The 14,857-nt window shown below is 37.0% G+C and overlaps 1 protein-coding gene across 1 annotated transcript in view; it reads right to left on the bottom strand.

Moving 5' to 3' along the window:
• CCDC7 (coiled-coil domain containing 7) overlaps nucleotides 1-14,857 on the bottom strand; it is a 184,040-nt gene that overhangs the window by 96,722 nt on the left and 72,461 nt on the right. Inside the window, exons 4-5 of the mRNA XM_054582286.1 lie at nucleotides 4,474-4,494; nucleotides 4,107-4,139 (exon numbers count right to left, since the gene is read on the bottom strand). Coding sequence (XP_054438261.1) covers nucleotides 4,107-4,139; nucleotides 4,474-4,494 — 54 coding nt within the window. The remainder of the gene's footprint in view (nucleotides 1-4,106; nucleotides 4,140-4,473; nucleotides 4,495-14,857) is intronic.

Genomic DNA, 14,857 nt, shown 5'->3' with positions numbered 1-14,857 from the left:
TGTAAGATCCTCATAGTTTCTCTGCAGTTTCTCATAGTTATCTTTGAGCTGGCTGAGCTCATTGAGATTCCTTAGAGCCAGTGTTTTGAATTCAGTATCTCATAGTTCACTTGCCTCTATTTCATTTAACACTCTCTGTGGGGATTCCTCCTTTTCCCTCATTTAGGGGGAACTTCCTTTTTTCCCATTTTTGTGAGTCTTTTTTTTTTTTACTTCTGCTTAAATTGACCCATCTCCATTTCCTAACTTTTTGGATTAAACTTCTATGTTAGTAGTTGGGTCTTTTTATTTTTTTTTTTTTGTTTACTTTTCTTCCTGGGTCTGCCTCTGATGATGTCAGTTGTTGACCCTATCTGACCCTTGGCCGTTTGTTTGAGTCCTCTAGGAATCTACTATCTGTGTTTGACTCCTGTGATTGTCAATCTGGTCAATCTGTCCTCATCTGTCAGACTTAGGCATCACAGGGCGGAGCAGTGCCTCCCGATGGTGGGACTATCGTTCCCTTATAGGCAGCTGTCACTCAGGGCAGTAGTCTCCCTTAGCCAGATGGAGATCGCAGACTGGGGAAGAGTCAGCACTGGGACTCTCCAACGCCTCTGTCTCCATTCTCTCCTTGAGGGTCTTTGGGCAGCTCTGTGACTCCTTTGGCCAGGGATCTACTATTTCTGCAGATTGTTCTGCACGCCAGCTCACTTGAGAGCACTCGCTGGCCTGGGCGGGCGCCCTCGCCGGGCCCAGGCTGGTGTACTCACCATACCTCATGTGCTTGCCTGCCACCTGGGCACATGCCCAGGCACTGCTCAGTTTAGGATCTTCTATTGCATGCTTTCCCTGCTTTTGGCTCTTTAGGGGCATGGCCTGCCCATGCATAATGGAGACTATGGAAAGGGGAAGGAGTCAGCTCCAGGACTCTCCAGTTAATCCTGTCTCCAGTCTCTCCCCAAGGGTCTCTGGGAAGCTTTGTTACCCCTTTGGTTAGGGATCCACTATTTCTGCAGATGGTGTGGTAATTGCGCACCTTCCAGTTCCCGCATCCACTTCTGCCTCTTTGGGGGTGTGGCCTGCCTGCGCAAATGTGGACTATGGAATGGGGAGGGAGTCTGCTCTAGGGATATCAGATAATCCTCCAGTTCTTTACCCAGCCCCTCCATCTCCAGTCTCTCCTCAAGGGTCTCTATGCAGCTGTGTGTCTTCTTTGGCCAGGGATCCTCTATTTCTTCCAGCCAGTCTTCACTCAGCCCCTAGCCCACACACTCACGATCTGTGTGTGGAGCACGCAAAAGGCAGGTTAATTGATTCTCTTATGCTTAGGCGAGTTGGTAGCAGCAGAGTGGGAGGTGAGTTATGACCGGGGCTCTGCTGGCCACCATCTCTGTTTTCTTCACAAAGTTTTCCTCGCCAGTGTTTCCTCCAGCACCAGCCCGCTCTCCTGCCGCCTCTACCCGGAGATCAAGAAAGGCGGCTGCCACTGCAAATTTTTGCATTGGCCCTTTAAATGTCTCTTTGCATCTCCAGCTGCCTGTCTCTGGCACAGAGCGCCCTTAAGCTTTTTGGGGTTGCGTTTTGTCTGTGCACTTTCTGGTTTCAGCTGCTGTAGTCTATGGGTCCCTCTTTATGGTTTAGACCCTATTCTTCTCAGGGAGATCCAACTGGCTGTTTCAATGTCCCTCTGGTGCTGGTGCCCATGGGCACCCAGCCCACCCTCTCAAGCCTCCACTGCACTTGTCACTTATTCAAGTATGTGAAAGTTGATTCCACTGTTGTCCACATCTCCAAGGTCCCTCTCCCTCTATCATTCCATTGTTTTCCAGGTGATTTCTCCACTATTTAGTTGGAATTCCAGTTTGGTATTGAGAGGAGGTCCGCATAACTCCCATTCACTCCTCTGCCATCTCTTCTCGAAAAGAAGGAAATCTTAACCATTTACGACAGCATGGATGGAACTTCAGATAACTATGATAAGTGAAATAAGTAGGTCAGGGAAAGACAAATATGATTTGATCTCACTTATATTTGGAATCTAATGAATGAAATAAATTGATGAACAAAATAGAAACAGAGGCATAAGTGCATGAAACAGACTAACAGATCTCAGAGGAGAGTTTCGGGGGGGACTGGATGAAAAATGGTGAAGGGATTAGCCAAAGAGCATAAATGCATAATCCATAAACATAGAAAACTGTGTGGTGATTGCCAGAGGGATGGGGCGGCAGAGGCTGAGCAGAGGTGGGCCAAGAAGGGTAAAATGGGGACATCTGTAATAGTGTAAACAATAAAAATAAGTTTTAAAAAAGAGCATTTTTAATCAAATTTTTTGAGAAGTGAAGAAGATACCCAATCAGAGGTAAAAGAATAAGTTTTAGGTAGGAGGAAAAGCAATGAACTTGGATTAACAAGAAGAAAGGAAGATAGAGTAGTATGGATCTATAATAAGGTTTTTGTTTTGTTTTGTTTTGTTTTTTTGAAGCAGGAATTGGAGGAGTTTTAGCCAGTGCCTGTAGTTCAAGCATTTCAAGTGATTGAGTGAAAGTAAAAATTAAAATAGGAAGAAGTGGATGAATTTGAGATGATGGCTGAAAAGAGTTGAAATTCATTTCAGATCTAGTAGTGCAAGCTATATTTGGAGTAATTGTGTCTGACCTGTATGTCACTTTCTTCAACAGTGCTTCACAGGTAAGCTCAAAGAGTAAATAATATTACTAATCCAGAGTTATTTTTTGTTAGTCAAGTGCAAGAAAAAAAGGATAGGTAAAGGAGATTCATAAGTTAAGAAATTCATCATGACACAGTATATAACCTCCAAGCAGAAAAGACAGACAAGTAAAAAGATTGCAAGAAGGTAGAGGAATAAATGAACTAATGTTTTGACACCAAGGTGGGGGGGTCATAGCAGTATTTAAAATAATAATTTAAAGGATGGAAATTTCTAGTTCAAAAATGAGTTGCCTGAATCAGTAAATTTTAAAGTAAAACAATTTGGTTAGTGATAAGGTCCAGAGTGTGACTGAGAGTGGGGCCAGAGGTAAAGAAGGACATAGATCTTCAGAGATGAGAAATTCAAGGGACTGGGAGGCCAAAGTTTTGGATGTGTATCACATATTGACACAACTAAGTGTATAAACAAGAGAGTGAAACAAATCCATTTAAAAATAGAATTAAAAAAAAGGTTAGTATATAAAAATAAGAAGGCACAAGGTAAGTTGGATTATCCAAATTGCAAAGAAGTACCTATTGTACAAGAAGGTAGATAGGAATAGTAAACTTCACCCCAATCCTTGTTCTCTGGATAGATAATGACCAACCTACCACTATCATACAATAACTACCAACACTCTTCCAATGTCAGCCATATCTATCCAGAAGAAAGAATGTAAGACCATGAAAGTCTACTTTGGGGTCAGAGATAAAATCATAAGAAAGTGCTAGAATACCATTCTTATCTTCACTCTTTAATTTATATCCCAAATAAATAAACATCTTTAATTTAATTTAAACACCTGGGCTTCAAGAGTGTTTAATAGGACTATACCACAAGCATATTTAAGGGAGAACTAAAATAATTCTAGGAATCATTGAAGCTACCCTGGAAATCATTCTGCTATATTAGTAGCATACAGTAAGTCTTTTCCAAAAAAGAATTAAAAGCTCCTAAGGAGAGATAGCAGTAGTTTTCAAACTGGTGGTAAAACACCTGAAAATCAAAAAGTGCTAAACAAATCATTAAAATAATATTAAATTTTAAAAATACCAATATATAATTTTATGAGTAAGCATATATATTATGCATGATTTTTTAAAATATAGGACACTTTTAAAGTTAATAATTTTTCTCTTGTCACTTGTTCTCTTATGTAAATTAAGAAAGTAATAAAATTTCTATTGTTCAATTTTATGAGAAAGAATATGCCAAACTCAGAGTACACCAGATACATGCAAGAATGTAGTGTGTGAATGACTGAGACACTTTTATTCTACCCATTTGTTCTTTTTGTATCCAAACCAGGATTATAACCAATGATTATTCAAAAAAGTTAACATATTTCAAATTGGTTTGCTAATGAGACAAAATACTATTTTAATTAACAATTTAAAAAAGTTACATTTACCTCCTCCAACTGATTGACCTGGTGCTGAAACCACTATTTTGGAAAAAATAAAAAGGAACAGAAAAGAAAGTTATTGACAAGTTAAATTTCTGAAGTAAAGTAAATGGGTACACATGTATGTACCATGTGCAGGGGTGTGTATGAGAGAAAGAGAGAGAGAATTTTCATATAGCAAATATTATTACTAACCAAACACCATTTATCATAGGGTGCAGAATAGGGATAATATACAATTGTAACATAAAAATTTTAAATATATATAGCAGCAATTTCAGGACTCCTTTTAGTTCCTCAAAACTTAGAAATATCTTACATGTATTTCTGTATTAAATTTTAGTAAACTTATACTGTAATATTTTGAACATACCTTAAAAAGAGATTCCAAAATCTGGAAAATAAAGTGTTAATTAAACATTTTTAAATAAATTTCTTCACAATATCTCTGATTAAAATATTTAATTTAGGTCTCTTGCAATTTTCAACCACAAAAATTTATAAATTATTAAAATAAAATTATAAATATATTATCCAAAATCACAATATTTTAATATTTACAGATAAGTTTTATTACATCTTACATAGACAACTTAGTTCCATAAGAACAAATTTTCCATCTTTATAGATCTATATTAAAAGAGACCCCAAAATAATTTACATATATAATTCCATGTTTTCTTAACGTAAGAAATCAAATTTAGTTCCCCTCAGAAGAGTATCATTTTTCCATATAGCAAAAAGTACAATAATAAAAACCATTATTTTACTAAACATTACCTCTTAAATACACCTTTGCTCTGTCAAAGTGTCTAATAGTCAAAACATAAAATAACATAAAATATTTTACTGCTACTTGATATTTTTAACAGAAGATGCAAAGACCTGGTATAGGAGCCTGTGAAAGAAACTAAATATACAAAAACCAATCACTCAGTTCAAAATATTAGTATTTATCACATAGAACACATAAGGTAAAAATGGTTACACTTGGCAAAAAAAAAAAAGCACTCTATCACATCTAAAGTTTTTAAGTAAATTATTAAATAAAAATATTACTACAGGCATTCAGACAGTAAAAAGGTACTTAACGGAAAAATCAGGCTAATCTAAACTTTTCCGTCTGCAACACTAACTCTAGACCAATGGTTCAAAAAGTGTAATCCCATGACCTAAACAACCAGATTTGTTAATAATGCAAATTCTCATCTCTCACTTCAGCCTACTACATCAAAAACTTTGAGTCTGGCCAGCAATGTGTGTATTAACTAGCCCTCCATTTGATTCCTTTGCATGCTAACATTTGAGAATCAAGCATATCAATATGGGTATAACTTGCATATTAAAAGAATTTTCAAATTGACTCATAAAGAAATAGATGTTATGCCATACACACACATGTGCACACATGTGTGCACACACACATACATACATACAAAAGACACATTTTAAGTGTAGTGATTCAAAAAGGTTAAAAATAAAATGATGAACAAATATTTACCATACCCTTTGCAACAGCATGGATGGAACTGGAGAGTATTATGCTAAGTGAAATAAGCCAGTCAGTGAAAGACAAATATTATATGATCTCACCTATAAGTGGAACCTAATCAACAATACAAACAAGTGAGTAAAATAGATCTAGAGATGTAGAAATGAAGAACAATTGACAGTAACCAGAGGGGATGGAAGAGGGGGAGAAAGGGAGAAAGAAGGGAAAGGATCAAGTCAGAGAACAAGTATAAAGGACCTATGGACAAAGGCAATAGGCTGGATGGGGTGGGAGGGGAGGATTGAATGTGTGAGGTGGGGGTGGTTAGGGCAGGGCAGAGTAATGGGGGAAAAATGGGGACAACTGTAACTGAACAACAATTTAAAAATACAGAAAAAAAATAAGAAAGTGTAACGGGGCACAGCCAGGGCCCCCCCAGAGGGTATTTGTAACGGGGTCCAGAGATTGGGGTGTCCAAGAAAAATATATTCTCCCCACCCCAGGGTAGGCCACCATGGGGGATGGGAGCCTTGAGCAGGGCCATTGAGAGTCATTTTGCATGTCAATAACAGGATAGCTTCGTTCCTCAGATGCAAAGAGGGTCATTTTGCATATCACCAAAGCTAATCAGGAAGGCTAAAAAAGACTATACAGAATGTAACTGAGAGAGAAAGAGGAGAGGCAGGGGCCTGCAGGAAAAACAAGAGGACAGACTCTGGGGAAGAGTGTGAAGACCACTCTGAAAGAAAGAGGGGAGAAAGGACTCTTGCTAGTGGGCCATGAGAAGGTGCCCTGTGGTTATGGATTAAGAGCTGGAGATAGTGGCGACGCAGTGGATGGTGCTGAGACCCATGAGAGGCCTGCCTAACTGAGCCCCAGACTTCTGTTCTTTTTCTTCTTAAGGATGGTACCCCTGACTGGCCTGACTGGCCTAACTGGGCAAAGGGGGGTAGGCAGGATGGTGTGTGTGGCTGGTGGTTGCTTTGAAGAGATTTTGAGGTTTAAGGGTGATGTTTAGCCATTAATCAAACCTGTAAAACTTTTGAATAAATAGTTCCTTTCCTTTTCACCAGACTCTGCCATTTAGAGCCATAATTCCAAGGGCAGCGGGCAAAGGACCCACAACTGAGGGGTCCCGGGGAAGGAGGGTGTTGTTTCGGTAATAGCATCCGGGTGCCCCCCAAAGGGTCCTTTTGTTCGGTAACAAAAGTAGAAGTTGCAACCCTAAAATCAAAATAAATATTAAACCAAAGCAACATTCCACAATGAAGATATGAGTCAATCCTCTGCTCCATCCAGCCTGCTTTTGATTCCTTCCAGTGTGTTCTTCAATTCTGAAATTGTATTCTTCATTTCTTTTGGCTGTTATTGATAGTTTCTATGTCTTTTTTCTAGCTGATATAGTTTGCAATAAGTTCCTCATAGTTTTTCTGCAGTTTTTAGTAATTCTCTTTGAGCTCACAGTGTTGCAGGAAAACAGACTCAGACACGGTTCAGGGAACGGAGTAAGCCTTTATTCACGCGCTGGGGCTCAGAGGAGGTAGTCTCCAAATTCTGAGCCCCAAACTGGGGTTAGGCCGGTATTTATAAGCCTTAGCGTTGGACGGGAAAAGGATCGGAATGCAGAAGTAGATTGTAATGGTCAGCCCTTTGTCTGGGGGTTTATTGCCGCTGACAGAGGTTCCTGGGCTAAGCAAATTTACAGAAACAAGAGTAGAGCTGGTTAATAGCATCAGGCTTTCTGGTTTTTGGTTTTTCTTCCCCCCACAACAGAGCTTACTGAGTTTCCTTAGAAACATTGTTAGAATTCAATATCTGATAGTTTACTTGCCTCTGTTTCATTTAGTTCTTTTTCTGGGGATTCCTCCTCTCCCTTCTATTGGAGGGTATTTCTTTGTTTTCCCATTATTTGTGAGACTCTTCTTTTTCGCTTCTGCTTCTTAAATTGATCTGTCTTGATTTCCTGACTTTGTGGTATGAATTTCTAGAATAGGAGGCCACTTTTTTTGTTCTTTCTTTCTGGATCTGCTTCTGATGATGTCAGCTGTGACCCCATCTGACCTTAGACAGTCTTTAAAGGACTTCCAGGAATCTACTGCCTGTGTCCCTCTCTTCTAGTTGTTAATCTAATCACTCTGTCCTCAGCAGTCCAGTTAGGGCAGAGTCCCTCCTGCCAGCAGAGCTCTTGTGTCTTTTCATACTGCTACCACGCAGAGGAGTAGTCTGCCTGAGTATTAAGGCTGCTCCCATAGCAGGGAGGAGTCAGCACTGGGGTCCCCGACTACTCCCTCAGTTCTCTTCTCAATGCTTCCTTCGCCAGACTTCTCTCAAGCGTCTCTAGACCACTCTGCATCCTCTGTAGCCAGGAATCTACTATCTGTCACTGCTGCTCTGTACTCAGCAGTCGCGCTTGCCCAACACTGGGCTGGGCCGAACCACCTGGGGGCAGGACTATTGTGTTATATCATGCTACTGCCGGGCTGGCTGGGAGCAGTCTGCCTGAGCAAGATGACAGCTGCGGAATGGGGGGTGAGTCAGCACCAGGACTCCACCATCCACTTTCTCAGTTCTTTCCCCAAAGCCTCCCTCTCCAGTCTCTCTTCAGGTGGTTCCAGCCCACTTTCCACCACCTCTGCCAGAGCCCAGGGTAATTGGCTGCCACTACAAATTTTGCATTGGCCCTTTAAATGGCTCTTTGTGTCTCCAGCTGCTTGTCTCTGGCATAGAGCACCCTGCCGCTTTTCACAGCTGGCTGCTATCTGTCTGCTTTTTGGGCTCTGATATTGTAGGCTAGAGATCCCTGTATATGGTTTAGACCATACTCTTCTTAGGGAGATGCAGCTGGTCATTTCAGTATCCCTCTGGTCCTGGTGCCTGTGGGTGCCCCAACTGCCTTCTCAAGCCTCTACTGCACTCCTTACCAGTTATGTTGTGCCAAAGCCGATTCCTCTGTTTGAGGTTTTAAGGCTCCTCTCTCACAATTGTTCAGTTTTTTTCCAAGTGACTTCTCCAAAATTTAGTTGTAATTCCAGATTGGTCCTGGGAAGAAGTCAATGTGACTTCCACTCACACCTCTGCCATCTTGAAGAGTCTATTATTACTATTTTTTACTATTATTTTCTTTCCCATCACTTCATCACTCACCACAGGTTATGAGTCAAAATGAGCAATTTTTTAAATTACTTATTTAGTTATTTTCTTAAATTTATTGGCATGACATGAGTTAATAAGATTATAGAGGTTTCAAGAGTATATTTCTATGTTACATGATCTCTATAGTGCATTGTGTGCCCACCACTTGAAGTCAAATGATCTTCCATCACTTTTGGCAGAAATAACACCTTTTTCAGTGTGGTTCATAAGGTAATAATATGGGTGTAATAATTTTTAGTTGAACATTTCACCTAAAATGTCATATGGTGTGCTTGAGTGTGATATTGTTATGTTACAGATTCACATACTTATGATTTTGTAATAAAAAAGGGTGTTATTTGTGCTAGACCCTGTATTTGGCCTCCTTTACCCTTTACTATACCACCACCCTCCTTCCCTCTGGTTGTCTATGTGTATGAGTTTCATATAAGTGAAATCACATGGTCCTCGGCTTTTTCCTGACTGACTTATATCACTTAGCATGATATTCTTATGGTTCATCCACACTTTTGCAAATGTCAATATTTCATTTTTTCTTGTGGCTGAGTAGTATGAAATTGTATATATGTACCACTACTTCTTTATCCAATCATCTATTGAAGGACAGTAGTTTTTTCCATGTCTTGGCCACTGTGAATAATTCTGCAGTGAACATAGGGGTGCATATTTCTTTGCAAATAAATTTTTCAAACTTTGGGGAAAGATAACCCAGAAGAGGGGGACCTGGGACATATGCTAATTCTATTCATAATTTTTGAGGAACTTCCATACTTTTTTCCATAGTAGCTGTACCAGGTTACAGTTCTACCAACAGTGAAAGAGGATTCCTTTTTCTCCATGACTTCTCCAGCACTTGCTATTTCTTGATAGCGTGAGGTGGTATCTCATTGTAGTGTTGACTGGCATTTCCCTAACAATAGTGAAGTTGAGCATATTTACATTAACCTGTTGGCCATTTGTGTATCTTCTTGTGAAAAAGATCTGTTATAGTCCTATGCCCTTTTCTTTTTTTCACTAAAAAATATATGCAAGTTATTGTATGTCAGTTATACTTCAATAAAACTTGAAAAATATTTTTAAAAGAGTACTTCCCATATGATTATATTTAGATAATATTTCAATTGAATTGTTTGTTCATGCTGAGTTGCATAAATTCTTTATATATTTTGGATATTAGTCTTTTCAGATCTGTTATTTGTAAATATCTTCACCCATTCGACTGGGTACCTTTTGGATTTGTTGGAGATTTATTTTATTGTTCAAAAGTTTTTTAGTTTTATATAGCCCCATCTGTTTATTTTTCTCTTTACCTCATTTGCCTTCTAGGTAAATTCATAAAATCTTCTCTACAACAAAGGTCCATAAGAATAGTGTGTATTTTTTTTCTATACAATTTATTATTTCAGATCTTAAGTTTAGGTTTTTGATCTATTGTGAATTAATTTTTGTATATGAGGACAGCCTGTATTTTAGTTTCACTCTTTTGCGTGTGGCTTTCCAATTTTATCAGCACCTTTTATTAAAAGGCTTTCTTTTGTCCATTGTATATTTTCGACTCCTTTATCAAAAATTATTTGCCCAAATACATTTAGTTTTATTTCTGGGCTCTCAATTTTATTCCATTGGTTTGTGTGTCCTTTCCTCTGCCAATGCCATTTTGCTTTGATTATTGTTGCTCTGTAGTAATTTGAAGTCACTCAGTGTGATATCGCTGGCTTCACTATTTTTCTCACAATTGCAATGGCTATTCAGGATCTTTTCTTGGTTCCATACAAATCTAATGATTTTTTGTTTTATTTTTTTAATGTCATTGGTATTTTGATGGGGATTGTACTGAATCTGAATATTGCTTTTGGTGAAATCAAAAGATATATAGAGACAAGAGAGAATAACAATATGATATCGTCACTCCAATAAATTTAATTTTTAAAAAGTACAGTTGTTAATTACAAAATAATCATGAGGACATACAGCCAAAAAATATACTCAATAATATTGTAATAATAATGTGTTGTGGCAGGCAAGTATTTAATATATCAAGGGAGGAAAGTATATGGTTGTATAATCACTATGCAACCTAAACAAAAGTATGTACACCTAAAACTAATACAAAATATTGAATGTAAACTACAATTGAAAAATAAAATTACAAGAAAAGCCATAAAGTAGGTGAATGTATAAAAAATAAGATCTATGCTGTCTACAAAAGAACAATTTCATGTTGAAAAACACACACAGAATGAAAAAAAAGAGATAGAAAAATGCATTTTAGGTAAATGGAAACAAAATATAAGCTGGGGTAGCAATATTTATATCAGACAAAATAGACTTTAAAACAAAGGCTAGACTACTATAAGGAACAAATAAGGACAATACATAATGATAAAGAGATCAACCCAACAAAAGGGTATAACCCCTGTAAACATTTATGCACCCAACATAAAACATCTAAATATATCAAACTAATCTTGATAGACATAAAGGGAGAGATCAACAATAATACGGTCATAAGAGGGAATTTTAATACCACATTGACATCAATGGATAGATCTTCTAGACAAAAAATCAACAAAGATACAGTGGCACTAAATGACACACAAGACCAGATGGATTTGATGGATATTTTCAGCATTTTATACCAAAGCAGCAGAATATACATTCTTTTAAAGTGCTCATGAAACATTTTCAAAGATGGACCACATATTAGGCCACAAAACAAGCCTCAATAAATTTAAGGAGGTTGAAATTATATCAAGAAATCTCGGACCACAATGGTATGAAACTAGAAGTCAATTACAAGAAAAAGTGTTCAAAAAAGGATACTAAGAAAATCATCCCATTTACAATTGCCTTGAAAACAAATAAAATCCCTGGAAATAAATTTAATCAAGGGCATCAAAATTTTGTACTCTGAAAACAGTAAGATACTAAAGAAAAAGCTGAAAAAAAATACAAATAAATGGAAGCACATACCATGCTTACTCATGAAAAGGAAGAATTAACATCATTACAATGTTTATACTACCCCAAATAATCTATAGATTCATTGCAATTTCTATCAAAATACCACTGGTGATTTTCACACAACTAGAGTAAATAATTCAAAAATTTATATCAAGCACAAAAGATGATGAATAATAGCCTCAGTGATCTTGAGAAAGAACAAATTTGGAGGTATCATGCTACATGATATCAAACTACACTACAAGGCTATAAATAATCAAAACAGCATGCCACTGGCCTAAATAAAAAGCTCAAAAATAAACCCACACATATATCATCAATTAATATGTGAAAAGGGCAGGAAAAAATATGCAAAAATGTAAAGACAGTCTAGTCAATGAATGGTTTTGGAGAAATTGAACATACATGCAAAAAAATAAAAGTAGACCAACTTTTTACAGCATGTACAAGAATAAATGCAAAATGAACTGAAGCCTTAAATATGATTCAAACCCATAAAACTCCTAGAAGAAAACAGAGGAAACAACAGACATTTCTCTTAGAAATATTTTTAAATATATATCTTCAGGCAAAAGAAACAAAACAAAAGAATAAACAAATGGGATGGCATCAAACTAAAACTCTCCTTAAATTGTTAACTGAATAAAGGAAGGTGAAGGGATTAGCCAAAGAACATACATGCATGACACAGGGACACAGACAACAGTGTGGGGAATGCCTACAGGGTGGAGCTGGGAAGAGGTGAGCAGAAGGGGGAAAGATGGTGATGACTGTGATAGTGTAAATAATAAAATATAAAAAAAAAAACCTATTCATTACATACATGCAAGAAAAAAGAAAAATACACTAGAAAAAATCAACAGCACATTAGATGGAGAGAACAGATAAGCAATTTGGAGAACAAGAAAACATAATAAAACCAAACAGTAAGTAAAAAACAACAACAACAACAACAACTACAAAACCCTCAATATTTTAGCAGAGAAAAGCCTAAGGGTGCTCTTAGACAATGTCAAGAATAATAAATTTCATATAGGTATAAGAACAAAGCAAGAGACCAAGAACCCTTAAGAAGCATAAGCAAAAAAGAAGAGTTTCAGAAATAATGGGAAGACAGAGAAATATGCCCCACTCAAAGGAAAAGGAGGAATCCCCAGAAAGAGAACTAAATGAAACAGAGGCAAGTATACTATCAGCTACTGAGTTCCAAAAATGAATCTAAGGAAGCTCAATGAGCTCAGTGAGCTCAGAGAGAATTACCAAAAACTACAGGGAAACTACAAGGAACTTACTGCATACTGTATCAGCATGAAAAAGGACATAGAAACTATCAATAAGAGACAAGAGGAAATGAAGAATACAATTTCTGAATTGAAGAACACAGTAGAAGGAATCCAAAGCAGGCTAGATGAAGCCAAGGATCGAATCAGTGAGCTAGAGGACAAGGTAGAAAAGCTCCCAGAAATAGTAAGAAAATGAAAAAAGATTCAAAAAGAATGAAGAGGCATTCAGGGAAATGCAGGACAATCTGAAATGTAAAAATATCCACATAATATGGATACCAGAAGCAGAAGGAGATGAGGAAGAAATAGAGAACCTGTTTGAAAAAGTAATGACAGAAAACTTCCCCAATTTGAGGAAAGAAATAAGTCACACCAGTCCAGGAGGCACAGAGGGTCCCATTCAAGAGGAACTCAATGAGGCCCACTCCAACACACATCATTAAAATGGCAAATATCAAGGAAAAACAGAGAATCCTAAAGGCAGCATGGGAGAAACAGGTATTCACATATAAGGGAGCCCCAATACAGCTAGCAGCTGACTTCTCAACAGAAACACTAGAAGCCAGAAGGGAACGGCAAGAAATATTCCAAGTCATGAAAAGCAAAGGCCTGCAACCAAGACTGCTCTACCCAGCAAGAGTCTCAATTAAAATGGAAGGCAAAATAAGGAGTTTCCCAGACAAAAGTAGGCTAAAAGAATACACCTCCACCACACCAGTATTGCAAGATATGCTAAAGGGACTGCTTTAAGAAGATAAAGAAAAAGAGCCTATGAATACCCAGTTCCTTTCACAGTTGCTAATACTTGATATTACCAATATTTTTAATACCTATTAATCTGATTGTGACAATAACGTGTTATTTTAATTATCACTTCATTATTTGTTGAAACTAAACCTGTTTTTGCATATTTCTTGCCTATTTCTATTATTTTTAAAAAGCTTTAAATGACATTTTGTTATTCATTATCCATTTTTTGATTAAAGGTTTGTAGACTTTTTCCCTAAAAAACACAAAACAAAACAAAACAAACCATTAACCTTTTTTTAGATGTGTTGCAAATACTTTCCTATTCTATTACTTGTCCTTTAACTTTTTTTATAGAATATTGCCGTAGAGTGTTAAATGTTTACTATAGTCAAATTGTCAATCTTTTACTTTATAGCTTCTGGGTTTGAATATATTACTTCAGGGTAAGAAAAATATTAGTTTGTATTTTCTCCTAAAACCCCTTAGATTTTGCATATTCACTTTTTACTCACCTGAATATTCTTTGTATAATGTATGACATAGGGCTCTACATTTGTTTTATTTCAGGTAATAGTGGTCCATGCACCATATTTGTTGAGTAAGCCTATTTTCCCCATTGATTGAAATATCAACTTAATCATATATTACATTGTTATATAGACATTGTCTCTAAACAAATGTATATGTCTAATGGTGCAATATATTGCATTGATCTACTTGATTATTTCTGCACTGGTGTCATGTTGTTTTAATTGCTGAGACTTTATAATGGCTTTAATTTTTTAAATATTTTATAATTAACTTTGACATTTAAAATATAAATAAAATCAACCTGCATTTAAGAAAGAAGAAATGAAAAGAGAAAGAGAGAAAGAGAAAGAAAGAAAGGAAGAAAGAAAAAAAGAAAGAAGAAAGAGATCTCCTACCTTTTGCAACAACATGTATGGAACTGGAGAATATTAAGCTAAGTGAAATAAGCCAGTCAGTGAAAGACAAATACCACATGATCTCACCTGTAAATGGACACTATTCAACAAAATAACCTAATGAACAAAATAAACCACAGGCATGGAAACATGGAGAAGACTGAAAGTGACCGGACGGAATGGGGAAAG

The sequence above is a fragment of the Pteronotus mesoamericanus genome, unplaced genomic scaffold (assembly GCF_021234165.1).
Source record: "Pteronotus mesoamericanus isolate MK-2021 breed Mesoamerican mustached bat unplaced genomic scaffold, CSHL_Meso_final contig_69, whole genome shotgun sequence".
Lineage (NCBI taxonomy): Eukaryota > Metazoa > Chordata > Mammalia > Chiroptera > Mormoopidae > Pteronotus > Pteronotus mesoamericanus.
The sequence above is the reverse complement of the archived record's forward strand: the minus strand, read 5'-3'. Positions and strand labels throughout refer to the sequence as shown.